Raw genomic sequence first — 20,000 nt, 5'->3', positions numbered from 1 at the left:
GAGTTTTCCAAACTTTCAGCCACTAGTCTACTCGATCAACTACCTTTTCCGGAGCTTTTCCATCCTCCCGCTCACTTCTCTTTGAAGTTTCATGATGATTCGGAAATAAATGTGCCATTCTTTTGCCGGCCTGGAATTTTTTCCTCGGCGTTTTGTCGCCATGGTATTTTAACTGATGCTTGAAAAATTTGTATGAAAGTCAAGTAGACTAGTGCACGACTGATAAAACCTCGCGAATATCAGTCGTGCAGTAGTCTACTTGACTTTCATAAATATTCTTAATCAATTTTGACTGATCACGATCTTCTCTCATCCAACGCTGTGCAAAACTTATCGTGCACGGTTTTTGCAAAGGTTTTAAAACCTGAACTTCACTAATGCTCGAAGTAATGCGTGACATATTACAGTCGCGTTACCTGCGCAGTAACGTTGCGCACAAACAATTAGCGCGAACGTCCTTAAGCCAGTCAACAAAAATTGTTGGCCTTCGCCTCACCATTTGTAGCCTTTTTTTCCATACTTTAGGAATTTACTGGAAATAGTGATCGAGATACAATCGTCTCTCACATATTAAACCCACCAATCATGGCGCGTTACATCCGATTCCGACCAGTCACTTGGCACAGCCACATATCAATGCGGGTAGAAGTCTATGGCTGCAAACAAGGTAATCATGATGTTACGCTCTTTACCGACAGCAAAACAAAAGAACTAGCGATTTGCTCACTAGCAGAATTTTTTTAACCACTGGGAGCCCAAACTTCACTACTTCTAGTTATTGACTTACAGGAGAAACTACTGAGTGAAATAAATGTATGCATTTAAAGTGCGGGCTATAGACAAAAGCGTGAGGTGTTCGCCGCACTTATATCGAAAATTTAAGAAATCGTCTGGTGGCTTTAACGTGATTTTCTTTTTCTTTGTCTCCTTTTCTCACTTCTTACTTAAAGGACAAAATTTTAACACTAAAATAGCCACAAAAACCGACCGAACGGAAGCTGTTTATATAGTTTTTCCTGTCTTTCTAAAAGTTTCTAAATCAGCTTTCTTTTTGCTAATTACAACATATCTATTTTAGTATTGCTGACTAATGCTGACGGAATAAAACTAACCTATTCTGGAACGTTCTTGCATGCAGAAATAATGCAATAGAATACTCTGGAAAATTCTCCGTTCTTTTTAATCTCGTGACAACGAAGGAAGAAGTGATTACTCGCCTTGAGTAACAACATACAATTGCAAGTTCGAGAACAGTCACGATGGGAACACATTCCTCTACTCTAAGTCAAAGCAGTACCCACAGCACACTGGCATTTGAATTTTTTCCTGATTTATTTTCTTCTTTTAGGCCTTTGTACAAGTCTGATTAGGGTTCAAACGCCAGAGTTTGCGTTATTGACATGGTAATGCATATATAAGTAATCTATCAATTTACATTATTGACACTATAATGACAAGACAGATCTTTTTCTGACGTTAAGAGCTTGCCTACCTATTAATTTTGTCAGAAAGATGAAATTCCTGTCTCCTCGCGTATCACATTTCAACCCACGTATGCAAATTTGTTAAGCTTGAATATTACACAACATGATGAAATTCATAAAGGCTATTTTTTTCCAGCGAAAAATGTATGAAAGAAACAACATATTTGCTATTAGAGGCAAAACACCCTTCCTTTATGCTTTCCCATATGCGAAAAATATAATTCCGACTACATAAGACTAGGCCACTTTTCCTGAAGCTCGTTTACGGGGGCCCCGTAGAATGACACAAAAACAGTGGATAGACTAAATTGGCTATGGGCAGCTGCCCATAGCCCCTTTAATGAATTCATCATAAGATAAAATCGTATATTCACAAAATACAAAATTGGCCCCAGTAAAGGTGGGTGCTACAGAACGCCAAAAATTATGCATAACAACTTGGAGAAAAGCGGAAGGAGAGGGGGAGGAGGTGGGGTGAAAAAAGAATCTTGTTTCCTCAATGAGTAGCAGAGATGAATGGATGCGTCAGTCTAATCACGTGCATGATATCACAAAGAGGGGGTACTACTAATTGCCGAATTGCTTACCCCTTGGCATACACAGAGAAGTGGTTATGCATACAGAAAAGTACTACATGTAAACAATTGATAGAAAGCACTATGAGAAAGCATAAAAATCCTATTTGCCAGCAAATATTTCCTATTTCATTGCGTGCGTGAGGAGAAGAAACGGGTCAAATTATACGCAACAAAATAAATTTCAGGATAAAACCCTTTCCTGAAGAACCTTATTCTTGAATAAGCTTTCTTTCAAATAATTCTTGGCTGTCACATTTCCAATAATTTTTTTACCCGAAGACTGTGCAGAGTTGAGCACAACATAAACATAACAGGAATTTGTGAAATTTCCAATTGTTACTAGGAGACTGTGCAGAGTTGAGTACAAATAAATACAAATAGCCAGACAACAGAGATCACAGATCCACTTAAGGTGCTCGATTCCTTCTCTGTCTTTGTTAAACCCATAAGTTACCAGGGAATTTTCCATTTGCTTTCAGTGTTGTACAATACCCGCCTTGGTAAAATAGTAGAAATACAGTTCACTTTGATTACGGCTCGACAGGCGAACGATTGTTGTCGAAGTCCATTACTCGTCGCAATAAGATTCCAGATTAAAAATTGAAGCGCAGCCAGGATTAGGCATATTAAAATACAATAAAAAACGTTCTTTGGCTAAAAATTTTCAAAAAGAATATAAGCTTTCGGCTGTCGATCTACAGCCTTCCACGGATAAAACGTTGAATGTAAATTAGTGAAATATATACAGAAAAGGCGAGATAAAAATGATAAAAAGAACAGAGTAAATGTATGAAAAATGATGGCTATTGTTTAAAAAGAATTTTATACTGATTAGGAATCGGCTTAAAGTTATTGTCAGCATGCTTGGTAGAAGAGGTGTGCCAGGCCTCTAGAGTTTTCCTAACACGAAGACAAAGGCTCTTTTCGTGTTAGGAAAACTCTAGAGGCCTGGCACACCTCTTCTACCAAGCATGCTGACAATAACTTTAAGCCGATTCCTAATCAGTATAAAATTCTTTTTAAACAATAGCCACCATTTTTCATACCTTTACTCTGTTCTTTTTATCATTTTTATCTCACCTTTTCTGTATATATTTCACTAATTTACATTCAACGTTTTATCCGTGGAAGGCTGTAGATCGACAGCCGAAAGCTTATATTCTTTTTGAAAATTTTTAGCCAGAGAACGTTTTTTATTGTATTTTAAGATTCCAGATATTTATTTTTCACCGCCTGTATTGCTTATCCAATTGACGTTCCATTCTTGAGCTCCATAAAGGTATATTTTGTTTAAGGATCCACCAAAACGCCATTTGTGTTTCAATGACTTTGACGCCATTGCAGGTTAATTAAATATTCTACCGTGTCCACCAGAAAAATCTACGCATTTCGAATACTCTTTGAAACTTACCAAAATACGCGCAGAAGACTCTAGTCACAAATGCAGCACTTAGCAGGGGAGTGACAGGAAAGACTTCCCGACACGGAATAAAAAAAGAAGAAAAAAATGAAAATGATTAAATTTGACTCGTTTTGCGACTGGATTCAGTAAAAATCCCATAAAAACTAATCATAACAAGAATATGTTATGCTACGGTAAAGTATAAAAAATGAGATTCTATTTCATTCTTGACTTCGATCAGCTGTAACTATTGCAAACTACAAACTTTGACTCCGAGTTGTCCAAGGTATTACTTTTGAGATCACTGATCTTATTGGCAATAATTAACAATTATTCGAGGTGAATATTCACCGATAATCACTGATCCTGAGGCGAATAATTGTTTTAGTATAAATACACTGGTGATTATTCAAAAAAGAGAAAAAAAAAACATTTCAACGCGAAATCATCTTCACTTACAGTGGCAAAACGACTACTGGCAGCCATTTTGTCCGTCAAGGTGATTATTGGCTGATAATCCGAGATAGCGAGACAATGAGAGCGCGCGATTTTGTATCATCACCTGTGTATTTATACTAAAAACAGATAAACAACATACAAATGGCTCTCTGAAATACTCGTCAGCCTAAAACATTGAACAAAAGATGAACAGTTTTTACGACGATTGTCTTAAAGTGTGCTATTTTTTAGTGAGGACGAGCATTGTCGAAACGGAAAGTATTTTCAATGCTCATCTTAAAATAGCCTCGCACTCTAAAAACAAATGAGTTGAGAGTCCCCAAAAAATTGAGTAAAACGGTGAATCCACATTGACACCAAATATTGAGTAAACTGAAGCTTCAATAATGAGTAGAACGTACTCAATAGTTTGAGAGAAAACCACTCATGTGTGAGTAAAACAACTCAACACATGAATAAATTTAACTCAAAATACAGAGTGAAAGCTCTAAGTTGAAGTGAATCGACAATGACACCTTATTTTGAGTAAAATGCCAGCTTACTCAATGTCTGAGTAAACTGCATTCATTATATGGAGTAAAGTCACTCAAGGAAATGTCATCAACAATACACTTTATTTTGAGTAAATGCCACTTAAAAGGAAGAGTACATAAGACTTAAGAAAGGTAGTGCTAAATATACTATTATTTTGTTCATTGAGAAAAGCTTCATATATCTGTAAAAAGAGCACACATCAACATAACTAAGGTTGCCATTCATTAGTATAGAAAAATATCCCCCGGCATTTTCTTTTCTTTTCATTGATCGTGACCACAAAACAATTCTCACTAGGTATCCAAGTCAAATCATCCTTGGGCAATAGAGCTGGAAATGAGTCCCAGTATAAGAAGGTTTTAAACTACTCGTTTACCAGCAAGAAAACTGACTCTTCCACAAACCTATAGTGGTTAAGAAGAATTAAATTTCTTGACTTTTTACTGACTCTCAGGTAGAATTTAAAATTTCCCTGACTTGATGCACAATTTCCCGACTTCTCCCCCAACTTAAAAACAATCTGCATGATTGTTTACCCTCGGCTGATTTTACTCTGACTGTTGCAACCCTGAATTAATAGGTGTAGTCACACGGGGCACTTCTTCCGCGGTAAATAACCCTTTTACGACAGGAAACTGCATTAAGTGCGTGTGACCGACATTGCCCAAGCTAATTTTCCATGGATAAGTAAAAAATATCAAAGGAAGTGGCCATGATTTTTAATGTGTTAAGTTGGAAGGGTGCTTTGATGACCGAGGTACAAGAGCCAATAACGATGCTGATGAAGTTGTGTTTAAATTTTCTCGCTAATGAATTGTGTGAGATTTTTTTTACCTCGGTTATGTTCGTAACGTGTGACGGCCGGATGACAAGGTATACTAAAACCCAAGTGTGAGTCACTGAGGATAAGTTACCATGGGAAATAGCCTTTACTAATTACTGACATAAATTATCTAAAACCAGGAAATATACATTCATTTTATATTATACTGATAAGTCAGTAACTGAAGGGTATGTGCCAAGGGGTGCTCAGATTCTCTACCTTTACATAGGTTGAAATTTTCAAATTTGAAAATTTAACTTGCACAATGTGAACGTTCTTAGTCACATACATCGATACATTGTATAAATGCTTTTTACAGCACAAGTACCAGAAGCTCACGGAGTTGCTGTTTTCAACGTAAAAGTTTGTATTGGAATTTAGCGACCATTATTTAACGCATTAAAATAGAAATTAAAATACATCAGAATTGCCTACCTTGTCTCCTTCTCTTGTTTATAGTATGTTCTTAGCATTTCTTGCTGTTTCAGCGCCATTCTAACTAGTTTTAGTTTTACCATTGCCCTCTCATACCATAAGCAGCCCAAGCTCGGTATACGATTTATAGACTTTGTATGAATGCTAAAAATAAGCTGTAAATATAGAAATAAACTTCACTTGCCTCTACATACAGTTGTTCTCGTCTTTTCTTTGCAATCGGAGGCCAAACTGTGTCTGTTGTAGTCGGGTTTGTGGCGAATTTTTACGACGCCGTTAGTTGACATTTCCGTCATAAAGAGAAGAAAGGCTGGTGACTCGCGGCAATCTCGTCCCACGAATTGCCCTCGCATCACAAAGCAACGGTCCGAATCGCCACACTCATTGGCCAAGTGAAAACACTTGGCCAATGAGCGTGCAGAATGTAATACGATGTGATGATGCAAGGGCAATTCGTGGGACGAGATCGCCGCGAGTCACCAGCCTTTCTTCTCTTTATGACGGGAAATGACAACTAACGACATCGTAAAAATTCGAAAGCCACAAACCCGGTTAACACAGACACAGTTTGCCCTCCGATTGCACAGAAAAGACCAGGACCGTCCACGATGCTGCGTGCACGACCGGTCGAATCTTGCCTTTTCGACTCGACCCTGCGATTCAAATTACCTGCTCAACCGGGAAGGTTATGTTGTATTTTGGCGAACGTTCAGTCCCCTCGCTAGAATGGCGCTGAAACGGTAAGAAATGCTAAGAACATACTATAAAGAAGACAATGAGACAAGGTAGGAAATTCCTATGTATTTTAATTTCTACTTTAATGCGATAAATGACTGTTGCTAAATTCCCATACAAACTTTTGTAAAAACAACTCCATGAGCTTCTAGTACCTGTGTTAACAGGTGTCATCCTCAAATGATTCTTTAGCACGTTTGATTACAATTGGAAGACATCACTTTTATCTTCTGAGCATTCTAACATTATTGCATATGTTTAACTGCATAATAAAATGTCACAAGGCGGTCAAGTGTTACCATAATGTACAATCCCTACAGTGGTGAAAATGATACCCAGCAGTGGCACACATCCCCCATCCTAACCTTTTAAATTGTCGTTTATTACGTGGAATGCCGAAGGCATCCACGTCTTAAAACCGGGCTGAAATCTTTTTTTTGTTGGTAGTCACAAATGTGCATACCCCACGGATATTAAATTAATCTCCGATCGGGTGGACTGAATTATATCCCCTACGGTATTTTCAAACTTCCCTGCCCCGAGGGGACCTCCTATACTTCCCAAGCCATCACAACATTTCTCTGCTAGCGCGTTAGACCACTCGGCCATCGTGACACACTTCCGTCAAATCGGTGAAAGCAAACATTTATAACAGAATCTTTCCGCCCGCCATGATTGTTTCAGTATTAAACTATTCGATAAAGTGGATAGATGCTTTTTCTTTGAGAAAGGCAAGCTTTAAAGGTAAGGAGAATTTTCTACGTTATTTCTAGATCTTGCTTCGTACTTGTGTGTTCCACCGTGAACATTATTATTTTGCATACAACGAATACTTCATTAGAAGCATTTTGCATACAACGAATACGTACTCCAATATTTCTTGGGAACCAGTTTGTTCGCCGTTTTGACGTAGAAAGAAAATAAGAAAATAGCTTTGAACGGCCAAACAAGATAAAAAATGAAATCAAGTTTAAAAAAAACGAATTAGCTATCGCCGTCGCGGGGACTTCGCAGCCGTCCCCCATCCAAGTACTAACCTCATCGGAGGAGCTTAACTTCAGCTGACACTTGGACTAGCATCAACGATTGTGATCTTTATGTTAAATTCGCACATAGATCTTGTCGAACTTTATAACACTTGAAAGAAAAAAAACGCACTAACAAAAACCAGGTGTTATGCCGTCATTTTGTCACAGATGTATCCTTTGTTTCGTGAGTTGTCAGTAAACACGCAAGGTATAACTTGATCACAGGCGGCCGCTAAAATCGATGTCACTTCCGATTTTGCGATTTTACTTGTATGACCAAAAGTACGATAGATAAATTGAACTCTGATGGAACGTAACAAAAATCTCCCGAAATGTTTTTCGCTGATGGCAAATTGTTTTATTCTCGATCGACACTTCCTAAGAGTTCCTTCTGCTCTCCTTAAAAACTACATATTAATAATTATTTACTATTTCGTCAATATTTGTTTTGCATAAAGCAGGCTAGCAAAATCTGTACCTTGCTTTGTTCGCATTTTTGAGCGTTAAAATAGAATTTTTGGGCGTATGTTCCTGACAGCAAAAGTCGCATATTTTAACGTCCCCCATCCAGATACTAACCCCGCTTGAAAGGGAATAAAACTTTAGTAACATTGGTCTTGGAAAGGTGTCAGAAGCTCAGAGTACACGCTTAAGCTTGTGGTGAAAAAGAAGTTGTAAATGATCAACATATCGGCTTTGAAGCCAAATGTTTCTCGATTTCCTGTTATTTTCTTCAATCGTTCTGGGCTTAGTATTTTACTGAACCACATGTCTTCTTAGAGGGTATATAGCAAAGATGTCTACCATGGCACCGTGATGATTTACGATACCAAACAATGTCGTGTACTATTAGAGCTACATATTGTGCAAGGACTTGAATCTCCTGGAAAAAACAAAACGCCGCTCAGTTGACAGTTATGGGAAAAAACACTGTCAAGTTACTGCACTACCACACGCAATGCGTTCTTACTTTAAAAAATATCCCGTATCTCCTCAATTCTCCCCCCCCCCCCCCCCCCACCTCCAGACTAAAAATCCCGTATCCCCACAATTTTTTTACCTAATTATCCCGTATCCTGATCGCTTCTCGGGCTTTTGGCTAAGATTAGTTCCTTGGCCAAGGACTACGGTCAAGTACTATTGTACAACGTACGGTACTTTTTCAGTGCCGTAAGGGGCAGGCACAGAACAGTTTCGGCTGTTTGTCTGTTCTCTCGAAAACGATGACAAGGGTTTTTTGGGTTTTTTGTTCAGCTCGAGTGTAGAATCAGGACGAACTGTTGTAGTTTCTGATAACTATTTACTACTTGTAGCTTTTGTTGAATTTTGAATCGATGATAGAGAGAGTTTTGGCGATCTCAATCCGGACTGGACTACTGGATTTAAGGATTTTTCTTAAACGAGATTTCAAGTTATTGTGGAACGTTTGGTACCAAGTTACTGAAATCAAGATTATGGAATTGTAAAATTAGAACTTTGGACTGGACTATACAACACGCAATTACGGAATTTTTGAGTATTGAGAGAAATAGAGCACGGATGTTGTCTTCTTGTCTTCGCCACGGCAAATTTATACAGTTTGCAAGGAACTAAACCAGGATTATAGAACCAGACGTCGATTACAGGGCCCGGTTGTTCGAAAGCCAATTACCTTCATCCAGGATTAGCGTAAACTTTTGTTTCATGTTTTCAACTTTTTGCTCACAGTTTCCTTTGCTTATTTTTGTTTTTCAAGATTGACTTCTTCTAATGTAAAGTTTTTCTGAATATCAGCCTTGAACAGCATTTGGGAGTAGAGGATAACACTCGTTTTAAAACCCAGTTTCTGAACAACTGGCCCAGGATGATAAGTTGTTGAACTGTGATTTGTAATAAGTTTTTCGGATGATTTAAGGCTGATCCTGTAATTTTTGGATGAAAGGAGTTAACGAAGCAAGTAAAACTGTAGGATTTGAATTAAGTCTCCTTCCAAAAAATAAATAAATAAAAGATCCCGTATCCTGATAACCTGCTAATAGGGCTTCGTTGTTTGCATTTGCAAATTTAGTAACATTAGTAATGAGTTTTTACAACAAAAAAACTTTAAGTTATATTACAGATGTATCTTTCTAGTAATCTTTCGCCATTTTCCGAAGTCTACCTGTACTTGAAGTTCACTGTAACTGGACAATTTGTGTTAACTGTTTGCGCATTCCACGGATACGCCCTTGTAGGCGTCTTGTTTAATTTTAAACAGTAAGCTTTGACAATCTATCTATCTCATTCACTAAAGTGATGACAGAGGAAGGTAGCTTCCTGCCATCATTAATCTGCAAAACACATTTTTGCAAATATAAATAACAGTTATTTAAACATGCAGGATAATTAAGTGGCAGTCTCTCTAAAAGCGGTCCACTGCATTTCGGGTCAGAAAAAAATTTTCCCCCAACTTTTCTCAGTGAACTATCTTGTGTCATAAGTAAATGTAAAGACTTAAGTTTTTTCCAAATGCGTCAAAATATTTTTTTTAGAGCTCAAAACAATCATAGCCGGAAAACGCCTAAATTTGAGCGTTGCAAGGACGCAAAATTGCCTAAATTGACAAGCTCGCTGCTCAAAGACCACCAAACGTAACAAAAAATTGTTATTATCCCTACATTAAGTGATCCTTCAAAGGTAAGAAACGCACGTTACTTTTGATATATTTTGTTTTGGGGGATCCTGAAAACTTATCTATTACCACCTGTAATATCACTTTCTGAAAACCTACGAAAATAGCTTGTCTTCGCTGGCGCTTATTTCCCAAGTCCAGACCCGGCCGCTCAAAACTACAACTGAAATCTGCTAAGAAAAGGGTAGGAAGCATGGAAATGAAAAGACACCTTGCGCTTTTTATCTTCCTTTCCCACAGCGACTTCGAACTTTCTGCGCTTTGTGCGAATCTCACACTCATTATGCAAATTAGGTTGTCACGCAAGTTCAAATTTAAAACGCTGTAGCATTGTTACATTTTATCTTAAGTCTAAAATAAAAATGATCACACAAAAATAAAAATTACTAACGGCTTAAGTAGCTGAAAGTGGCTGAAAGTGAAAGCTGAAAGTCAATTCAATTAGCTTCTATTCTGTTTATTAATAATCTTCTATTCAGCAACTGAAAGTTGAAAGGCGACATGGTTTAGCTTTGTAGGTTTCCAGCGTAGATTAATATATTCGTATCATATATGAGTGAAGTTAAATATTTGGTAACTTGTAATAGTTTGCGCGGCAAGAATTATAATCAAAAAATCAACTTTCGCTTTTTTATTACCCGTTCAAGCGACGGCAACAGGAATAGACAATTTTGTAAATAATTTTGATGGCCTCGTTTAGTATCAATTTTGTAATTTAATGTTAGGAGTATTTTTGGCAAGAAATTTCAGCGCTAGTTGTGTAGTGTTAGGTTTGGCTAAACCCTAGCTTGCGTAATTAAATTTTGCCACCATGTCTGACAAATCATAATCAAACGGATACCTATCTCAAAACAAAATGTCGTGCTTTCTATCGCGCATGTGTACAGACCTTTGTGGTGACTCAAGAGGAACATCGGGTATCATTAGCTTACTTCAATGCAATGACTCCATAGAGAGTCAGCTTGCTTCCATCCATTTGTCACGAGAGACCATAACAGAGGGACAGCTTATCTTGGCGAGGGCTGGCCTTTTTGATTAGACGAGTCGCTTGTCGCGCAAATGTTCGTATGCGCTAAGCATAGGCACACGTATGGGAAGTTCTGCCGACCCAGAACAGCCTGTCAGAATCCGGTACATCAAGTGCGTCCTGGTAGGAGCCAAAAAGGGGCAAAGAGCCGATATTCAGTGAATCTTGAGATGGCTAAAGCCATATATCAAATGTATGGTGTTCTTGTTCAAGTCGGCACAGGTGCATACTACAAATTGTAACTTTCTTACACACCTTTTGTTACATAACACAGGCGTTAAAACATTTCATCCTTTTTCTTTGCCAAATAGTTTACCTCAGTTTAGGATCTTTATATGGGATAGTTTTTCTTGTCGTGCGTGGAGGCGGAGGGTTATTGGCGTCTCCTGTCTACTTCTTCATGTCGTGTCGGCTAACAGCTCTTTTTGCACTATTGCCGGATAATCCGTGTTCTAGAAATAGTTAACAAATAGATTCCATGTTGCCGTAAGCCTGTTCAGTAATAGATCACAGATGACGTCAAAATGTGGTAAGAACAAAAAAGTGGCACACGAGGCGATAGCCGAGTGTGTCACTGATGTTCTTACCACATTTTGCGGGCGTCTTCTGTGATCTTTTACTGAACAAACCCACGGCAACATGGAATCTATTTGTTTTATATAGCAAAGAAAACGTAAAAGCTGACGGTGAAGTTCCCAAAGAAATGACCCTGGAGATTTCGGATTTAGTTTAGGATACATACTGTGTTACACCTCAACAAACAAAGGGAATAAGGCTCATCTTGATTAAAAAAATCAGGTCTGCTTCTGGGATACAACGGACAACGTGATATCTGTTTTTCCCCGGCACCCCAATTCAAAAAAGACTCCCTCAGAAAAACGAGGAGAAACATAAGAAATGGGGAGAAAGTGGGAAAAATGCGAAGTATTACCTAACCCCCTCTCACTCAAAGACACATTTGTGGAGCAAAGCGATGTTCTTAATGTCACTAGTAAGGAAATTCATGTTGTGCTTGGGATGATGTTACGTCCCGAATTTGTTAGGAACAGACACATTTTATCGCTTTTTCAGGGGCTAGGGAAGTTACAGTGCAGTACCTTACTTATATTGCATACTATTGAGAAATGAAGAAGCAGGATTAAACTCGAATCCTGCTATAATTTTTATACAATTGTTATGACTACTAGTGACTGACTATTTAAACAATTTACAGTTATTTGTAATAACTGCCGCAACCAACACAATGCTTCCGTGAAAGAAATGCCCTGGGTCTTACATGCTTTTTCGGAAAAGGAACCTAACCAGTCACCCAGTTGTGCGAGGTGAGTACATTTATTTTTTAAATCATTAACCATGCATGCCAGTAAACAAAAATATAAATAAAGCTATGCGGTATGAACCACAGTTTCTAAGACCCAGGATCACACGTCAAACTGAAATCCCCATTCGTTTAAGAATGCAGCTAGGTATGTTGTCAAAATCCTATTTAATTAGTTTGAATCTGTTGGTAACAGCAATTTAATAAATTGGACATTTTTTATTTGCTGAAAATCATCATAAAAGGCGTCAACAAAAGAAAAACGCAATTAAAAATTTCAATTAATACGGCAAAAACGCCATTCTCTATCACAATTGGACCCTGTCGTCATTTTGTTATTCCCATATTGCTTCGTTTATTGCATATTGGGTGTACAAATATACCTACCGTACTCGAGCATATTTCGTACCCGCATTTTTTAAAAATAATTGCTATGAAAAAATATATCTTCTTAATATTTTGCTCGCTCTCAAATAGAATTAATTTTCATTTTAAGGCCTTGTAAAGAAGCTGCGTTAACTCAGCTCGCGTCTTCAACATACTCTCCCCTAACACCCTGTGTTTCGAGGCGTGGCTGCAGCAGTGATGAAACGTGGACGCCTTCAGCTTTGCTTGCATTTGAAAACAGCATGCAAGAATTTGGACTGACTCCAGAGAATGTTGAAGGTCCAGTCCAAGTTTTCAACTCTTGTAAGGACAGCCTTGCCAATGCTGTAAGAAAGCCGAGGATTGATCCTCTTCAATCGCAGGTAGCTTGCTGGGAAAACTGTTCTAATGCTGACAGATCAGCAGTTATCCATAACGCAGAAGAAGCGTTTCAGCTGATATGTGATGTAATAGCGCCAAATGATGGAAAGCAATTATTCCAAGCCATGGTACAACGACAACAAAATAAGGGGGAAACTGGTGGTGATGGTATCCAAGCCCTTGTAATTGCGTATCAGAAAGCACCTTCTAAATCTTTGAAAACAGAAATTCTGAGTATCTATGCCAATCGATTCACTACAAAAGAGCTTAAAGACATTCACAAGCCATTTGAAAATCTTTCTGATAGACAAATAGAGAAAGCTAGAGCTCAAACGAAGACTAGTGGGCCTGGAGTACCTGTTGAAAAAGTACCACAGCACAGAATCCGTCTGAACCAGCACCAGCTAGACCATTTTTTAGAGTTTACCATGAGGCCATATTACTACCAAGACGTAGCTTACGGTACTCGCACCCTTAAACTTGAGAGTGGTGAAGAACTTACTATGCCTAACGTCCTTCGCACCGTGGCCAGATGCACGATTATCAACCAGTACTTGGATCATTGCCAACAGACTGGATTTCAATCGATCAGCAGATCCACCATGTGGAAAGTACTTGAAGTTCAGGAAGCCTCGCAGAGAAAATCATTGAGAGGTCTTGATAATACAGCAGCTGATGGTGCAGATGGTTTTAAGGATTTGTTAAGAATCGTGGACGAGTTAGAGCGTGCTGGGGCTCTTAAGGACTAGTGTGAAAAATCTCGAAAGAGGCTACACGAAGGCAAGTTGTATCTCAAGACAACATATCGCGACCACTGCAGAGAGGATGGTAGCTGCTGCCCTGATCACTGTAGAGCGTTTGCATTGAGCGATGTCAGTGACACTGACTATAAAGACACATGCGGCCATAGTCACGACATGGCGTGTGGTAACTGTGAGAGTCTCAAATGTGTCGTGGGAGACGTAAAAGATGCCATTCCCGAGTACAAGACCCAGTTGGGTAAAGATCAAGCAAATGACCTTCAGTATGAAGCAACCGGTGCCACCTCTAAAATCTTTGAATGGAAAGCGCATGTTCTCAGAGCGCAGAGTCAAGATCAAGTTAAGCGCCAAATTCTCAACTCTCTTGAGGAAGACGAAGCATTCATAGTAGTTGATTGGGCAATGAAGTTCACGGCCATGAAGTTTTGCGAGAAGCAGGCAGAGTGGTTTGCAAAGAGAGGAATCAATTGGCACGTGAGCAGCGTTATCACGAAACGAGACGAAAGCCTTGAAGTAACCTGCTACGTACACCTTGTCAACAGTTGTCGACAGGACTGGTTTGCAGTACTATCAATCCTGGAAAATCTCCTGTCCACCATAAAGCAAGGAAATACAGAATTTAAAAAAGTGTACCTGAGATCAGATGAGGCAGGGTGTTACCACAATAGCAGGCTAGTGTCGTCCTTTCAAGAACTCGGGTACCGCCTGGGGATTAAGATCGTGAGATACGACCACTCCGAGCCTCAGTCGGGAAAGGATATGTGTGACAGGATTTTGTGTCCGATGAAGGCAGCTAGTAGAAGGTACTGCAACGAAGGCCATGACGTTGTCTCAGCTCAAGATATGTATACCGCCTTGAAAGAGAGACCAGTAAAGGGCACGACAGCGACGGTATGTGCTATCCAGGAGCAGTGCGCAACGCTGGAGATAAGCAAGATTCCGAACTATAGTAACCTGCACAACTTCAAGTTTACGCACGAAGGCCTACGTGTATGGAGAGCCTTCAATGTTGGTCCCGGGAAGTTTATCCCATGGAATGACATTGTAATTTGTCCCCAAACAAACAAATCTCTTGGATGAGATCCCATTCTTCCCTACTACCGCTAGGTGGTTTGCATTAAGAGAGCAAAGCAAAGCCGAGGTCACTGAGGACAAACTCTTCGAATGTCCTGAAACTAGCTGCACTGAAGAGTTTCAAAGTCAGGCCGACCTTGACCTCCATATGAATTTGTTTGATCATCGCACAATGCCGCAGCCCATGAATGAGGGTCTCTATGATAAACTGAGGAGAGGCTGGGTTGATCACTTCCGGACATTGACTTTGCAAAGTGAAAGTGCAAGCGGAGCAACAACGACGGAGACAGAATCCCTGACAAGTACCTCACGATTGCAAATGGGATGGGCACTTCAAAAAAAACACGCAAGTGTGGGATTTTCTCAAAAGGTTAGGCAGTATCCCAGAGCGTCTGGAGATCACTGCTAATAATTCAGCAATGCTACCTATTTAAACCGTTTCTGAGTTTTAGTTTTTGTCGGATCCCAGTATCTTAAATGTGGCATGGTTAATTTTTGAATGAAAACAACCTGAATTAGCGTGATAACCTAATTTGCATAATGAAGTGTGAGCTTCGCGCAAAGCACAGAAAGTTCGAAGTCGCTGTGGAAAAGAAAGATAAAAAGCGCAAGGCGTTTTTACATTTCTAAGCTTCCTAACCCTTGTTTAGCAGAATTCAGTTGGAGTTTTGAGAGGCCGGGTCTGGACTTGGGAAATAAGCACCAGCGAAGACAAGCTATTTTCGCAGGTTTTCAGAAAGTGGTATAACGGGTGGTAATAGATAGGTTTTCAGGATCCCCCAAAACCAAACAAACATCACAGTTTCCTACACTTGAGAGGCTGCACAAGTCTTTGACTTGTAACAATTGAACTATTATAGTGTCCATTCACTTCAATTGTCATGTGCTTCCGTAACTTTGCTGAAAGTGGATGTCAACTGCCTTCTCAGCTTACTATAACTTGTATTATTGACCTGGCTCGAAATACCTCCATTCTTTTTTTTGCTAGTAAATGACATCTGTACCAATATAATGGACTATTGAATGACAACGTCTTAAGGCATCAAGAGTATGAAACAACAAGAGCATATTTTTGGTTTTCCTTTTACCCATGTTTTTCATATTTTATATATTTTTTTTTCAAATTGGGTATGAGTTTCCATGATGAGTGAGGCATCTTCCTTGTTGTTGAATGATTATCACTGAATAAAAGCCATAGAGTTTTGTTAAGGTTGATTACAGGTACATATCTGTTTAAAATCAAATAAGGCAGGATATTCTTCCCGCAAATCAGCATCTGCAACTTTTTGGTTCATTTGCCGTCTTCGATCAGGGAAAGTGAGTGCCATGCCCTTTCCCACCTTATCCCAATTTGGTGCTCTATGGCGCATTTCAGTTTTAAGAGCTTCTTTATTCCTCTCCATTGTCACTTCATCGTCTCCCTCAGGAAAGGGTGGCTCCCAATTGATTGCACCCCTCCTTAACTATAGAGGGACAGGATGCAAGTCTGAGTTTTGCCTTTTCTTTTTGCTATGCAGGACAACCTCAGGATCATCACGAATAGATTTTCGTTCATCTCTGAACTTTTCATACAGCTGTGCAAGCCAGGAGTCCTGAAAAGATAAAAAAAAAGCAAAAATTAGTCTTAGTTTAAATTGTAAAAGTTGTATTAACCACTGCATAAATTAAAATAAGCCATTTTCATTGTCATGAATGTTGTGATTTAGCGATTAATTTGAGCATGCACAACAATATAGCACTCACATATCCAGTCTCAACTGACGTGTCTTTTAAGAACGGATACTCCTTAACCACCAACTGAGCTATCTCAGTAAGTTGCTGTTTTGTGGGATAACTGCAATACGAAGCAAAATGACCATCGACATATTGCTTACTGCAAATTTCTGACTCTGACTGAAATACCAGTTAATTGTGAAATTTGACCTCTTTTCCCCTTCCAGAAAAAAAACAAGCAAAAAAACAAAACAAAAAAAAAACAAAAACTAATAATTAACAATTATTCTTTGAACTCGAAGCGAATAGTAGCAGAATATTTATCGAGCCGTGAAGCTGCGAGGTAAATATTCTGCCGCTATTCACCGAGATTGAAAAGAATAATTGTTTTAGTATATACTCACGAAGTGATCTCAAGAACACTCAATCTCAACATGTGCAGAAGAAAACCATTCAAAGTCAATATTTCCAATTCACTAATGGTGGCCAAACGCGAGTTTACACTGGCCATTTTGTTTTGTTTGGCTCACGCATTATTCACTCCGTAGGGAGTGAATAATGCTCAATTACTCCGAGATAGCGAACCAATCAGATTGCTTGAAACACCAAGATCACAGAGTGAGTATATACAAATTATAATTATCTTCCCTGCATGTTGTGTACATGAAAGTAATGCTTTAATATAAAGTGCTTCAACAAGTTGGAGGCTAAGCCTACCAGAAAGATTGGAAAAACTTTATTATGCACAGTTGGCTGGAAAGACCCTTAAAACTTGAGTCTTATTCTTTCTGCTGATAACATTGTTCTGTACGTCATACAATTGCACACTGGAAAAGGGTTTATTTCTTTGAATTTTTAACATGTTTTGACAAGTTTTATCAATTAAAGATCTTTCAGAATTCGATCAGACAGTTATGCATAAATATCAGATAAAAGCAAGCTAAGGCCAGCTTAATTAAAGGCTGGATGTTGTTTAACACAGTGATGTAATAAGATGTTCTATTCTCAAAGGTAATTATACTAGTTGGAATTAAACTCTTATTATTGACTTACAGGGTATATCTTGCAAAATATTCATAAATCCGGGCAATAAAGCTCTTTCTCATCTTTGAAGTAAATTTCCCTAGATCTTTCTCTAGCAATGCTCTTGCTACTTCTGGCCTAAAATTGGTAGGTAAATCAATTTTTGCAGGCCACGGGAGCTTTGCATTGAGAATTACAGCTGCACCTTTTGGAGTTGCACTGACAGTTGGTTCACTCCTTAAAGAAAGTATATGGGAGAAAAAACAAGATAAAGACTCGAGCTACACCAATAATTACCACCAATTCTCAGAGAAGGGGACAATTTTAATGACCATTGAAACAGAACATCAAGGACCTATATACATGCAGATCAGACTGGCTGTGCCTATACTTGAACATAATAAACACAGACCAGTAAGTCATAATCAGATATACCATATCAGCTTTAACAGACACAAGTAAAAATAGTTGACAGCTATTGATAACTTAATGCTTAAATGGCTTTGACAAAATATTTTGAGAGTCACCCTTGCTAACTATATATGCAGACATATTTTTTTTTCCAATTGATATAATGTCACAATCATTATCATGATAACTGTATTTGAGAGATTTAAAGATTTTTACCTTAAATATTTTCAACAGATCAATTTGTCGCCATTACAGTGGAAACATATGCTATCTAATTTATGTCATTTTTTTAATGTGCGACTTATTGTTCTACTGCTGGCATCTTTGTAACAATACCAAGTAATTCTGATGAGGTACATCGACTTGCCACATGCTTGAGATATTGCCTTGCTAGTTCCTTCAGTGGACGATACTTGGTGAAACTATGAAGACTTGCAACCACGACTCCAAAAAAATACATATCGCTCAAAATAGATTGAGAATGGGTCCCTTCAACAACTTCGGGCGCAATATGGAAATGCTCGCTATGCTCGCTGTGAAAGTTTTTTTTTTCTTGCCTCACTAATTAAACATGCTTTGCCAAAATCAATAAGCACTGGTGAAAAAAATCCAGAGGAACCTCTTACAATTACAATGTTGTCATTCTTAATGTCATTGTGAATGACTGTCTTGTCATGTAAATAGCAAAGGCCATCACAAAGCTGCATTATAATGTGAAGCCAGCTTTCTAACCCTGATACTGATATGTCCGCACTTTCTCTTTGGATAACACCTCTCAAGGTAACTGGTTTTAAGTCTTCCCTTGCGTAGAACTGAGTGACAATGTAAAATGGCCTCTGAGTTTTGTTCATACCATATATCAATGGCAAATTGATGTGGCAACACTGCTTTAAAAACAGTGCTTCCCTTTCAACTGCTTTAGATGTAGTGCAGGACTCAAAATATTTCACAGCTACTGGAGAAGATCTAAATTTCTTCAAAAAGACAGTTCCAAATCTTCCCTTACCCAGCTCGCCTATCCCTTCGACATCTTGAAGTAAACTTGGATCTATTTTTAAGATTTCTGAAGATATAGTTGAACTATGTTGCTAATTTTTGATGAAAACCATTAAAAACCAACTTAGATGTTTTCAGCCTATCCATTTCCTTCTCAGATTCTCTCCACATTTCAAAGTATTTTTCTGTGATTGCTATCTCCACATTAAATTTTTTTATGAAGAGATTCATTATCTTGCTTTAACTCTTGAATTAAGGCAATCAATCCTCGTTTCGTAAGCTTCTTCTCTTCCCTTTTTCGTTTGTTGCGGGATGAGCGTTGTCTTCTTTTGTTTTCCAAGGAATGTTTACTTTTTTTCTTCTCTCTGAAATGTTTAGGTATAAATTTATTTATCTCCTAGTGTACTACCAGCCCCTCAAAAGCAATCCAAAACAGCAACAGAAAACTGCATCACCACCAATTCTACACCAGCTATTTCCTGGTCTGCACTTGAACTTGAAATAGTTTTTAGTTAATTAAGCAGGAAAAGCCTCTTTTCAGAAGGTGCTTGTCCTCCTCTGTCGGTTGAAAGATAATAATCATTCTTAATTATATTTAGGATTTCCTGGAGATGATATAACAATTTTGTCAGTTTGTGAAAATTGTAAGTATAAATTTATGCATCTCCTCTTTAATGAGCAGCTCATTAGATAATAATCCACTCAAAAGAGGTGCTGGTAAAGGGCAGTGAATATACCACCCTACACAACAACAGGAACTGCAGCAACACAAAATTATACAGCCTTTATCGACCTTTATCCT

The 20,000-nt window shown here is 38.5% G+C and overlaps 2 protein-coding genes across 6 annotated transcripts in view; one reads left to right on the top strand and one right to left on the bottom strand.

The window, feature by feature from the left end:
* LOC137992861 (uncharacterized) overlaps positions 1-16,748 on the top strand; it is a 59,724-nt gene extending 42,976 nt beyond the window's left edge. For all 4 annotated transcript variants that reach the window (XM_068838412.1, XM_068838411.1, XM_068838413.1 and 1 more), the window contains one exon: positions 16,573-16,748. In XM_068838412.1, the coding sequence (XP_068694513.1) occupies positions 16,573-16,598 (26 nt within the window). In that variant the 3' untranslated portion in view covers positions 16,599-16,748. The remainder of the gene's footprint in view (positions 1-16,572) is intronic.
* Positions 16,749-16,886: 138 nt separating this feature from the next.
* The window catches only part of LOC137992870 (uncharacterized), a 4,582-nt gene continuing 1,468 nt past the window's right edge, over positions 16,887-20,000 (bottom strand). For both annotated transcript variants that reach the window (XR_011121755.1, XM_068838425.1), the window contains exon 3: positions 16,887-18,028. Coding sequence is in view for 1 of the 2 variants with exons in the window: in XM_068838425.1 (XP_068694526.1) it covers positions 17,818-18,028 (211 nt within the window). In the remaining variant the exon portion in view is untranslated. The remainder of the gene's footprint in view (positions 18,029-20,000) is intronic.

Source organism: Montipora foliosa, chromosome 2, assembly GCF_036669935.1.
Source record: "Montipora foliosa isolate CH-2021 chromosome 2, ASM3666993v2, whole genome shotgun sequence".
NCBI lineage: Eukaryota > Metazoa > Cnidaria > Anthozoa > Scleractinia > Acroporidae > Montipora > Montipora foliosa.
The sequence above is the reverse complement of the archived record's forward strand: the minus strand, read 5'-3'. Positions and strand labels throughout refer to the sequence as shown.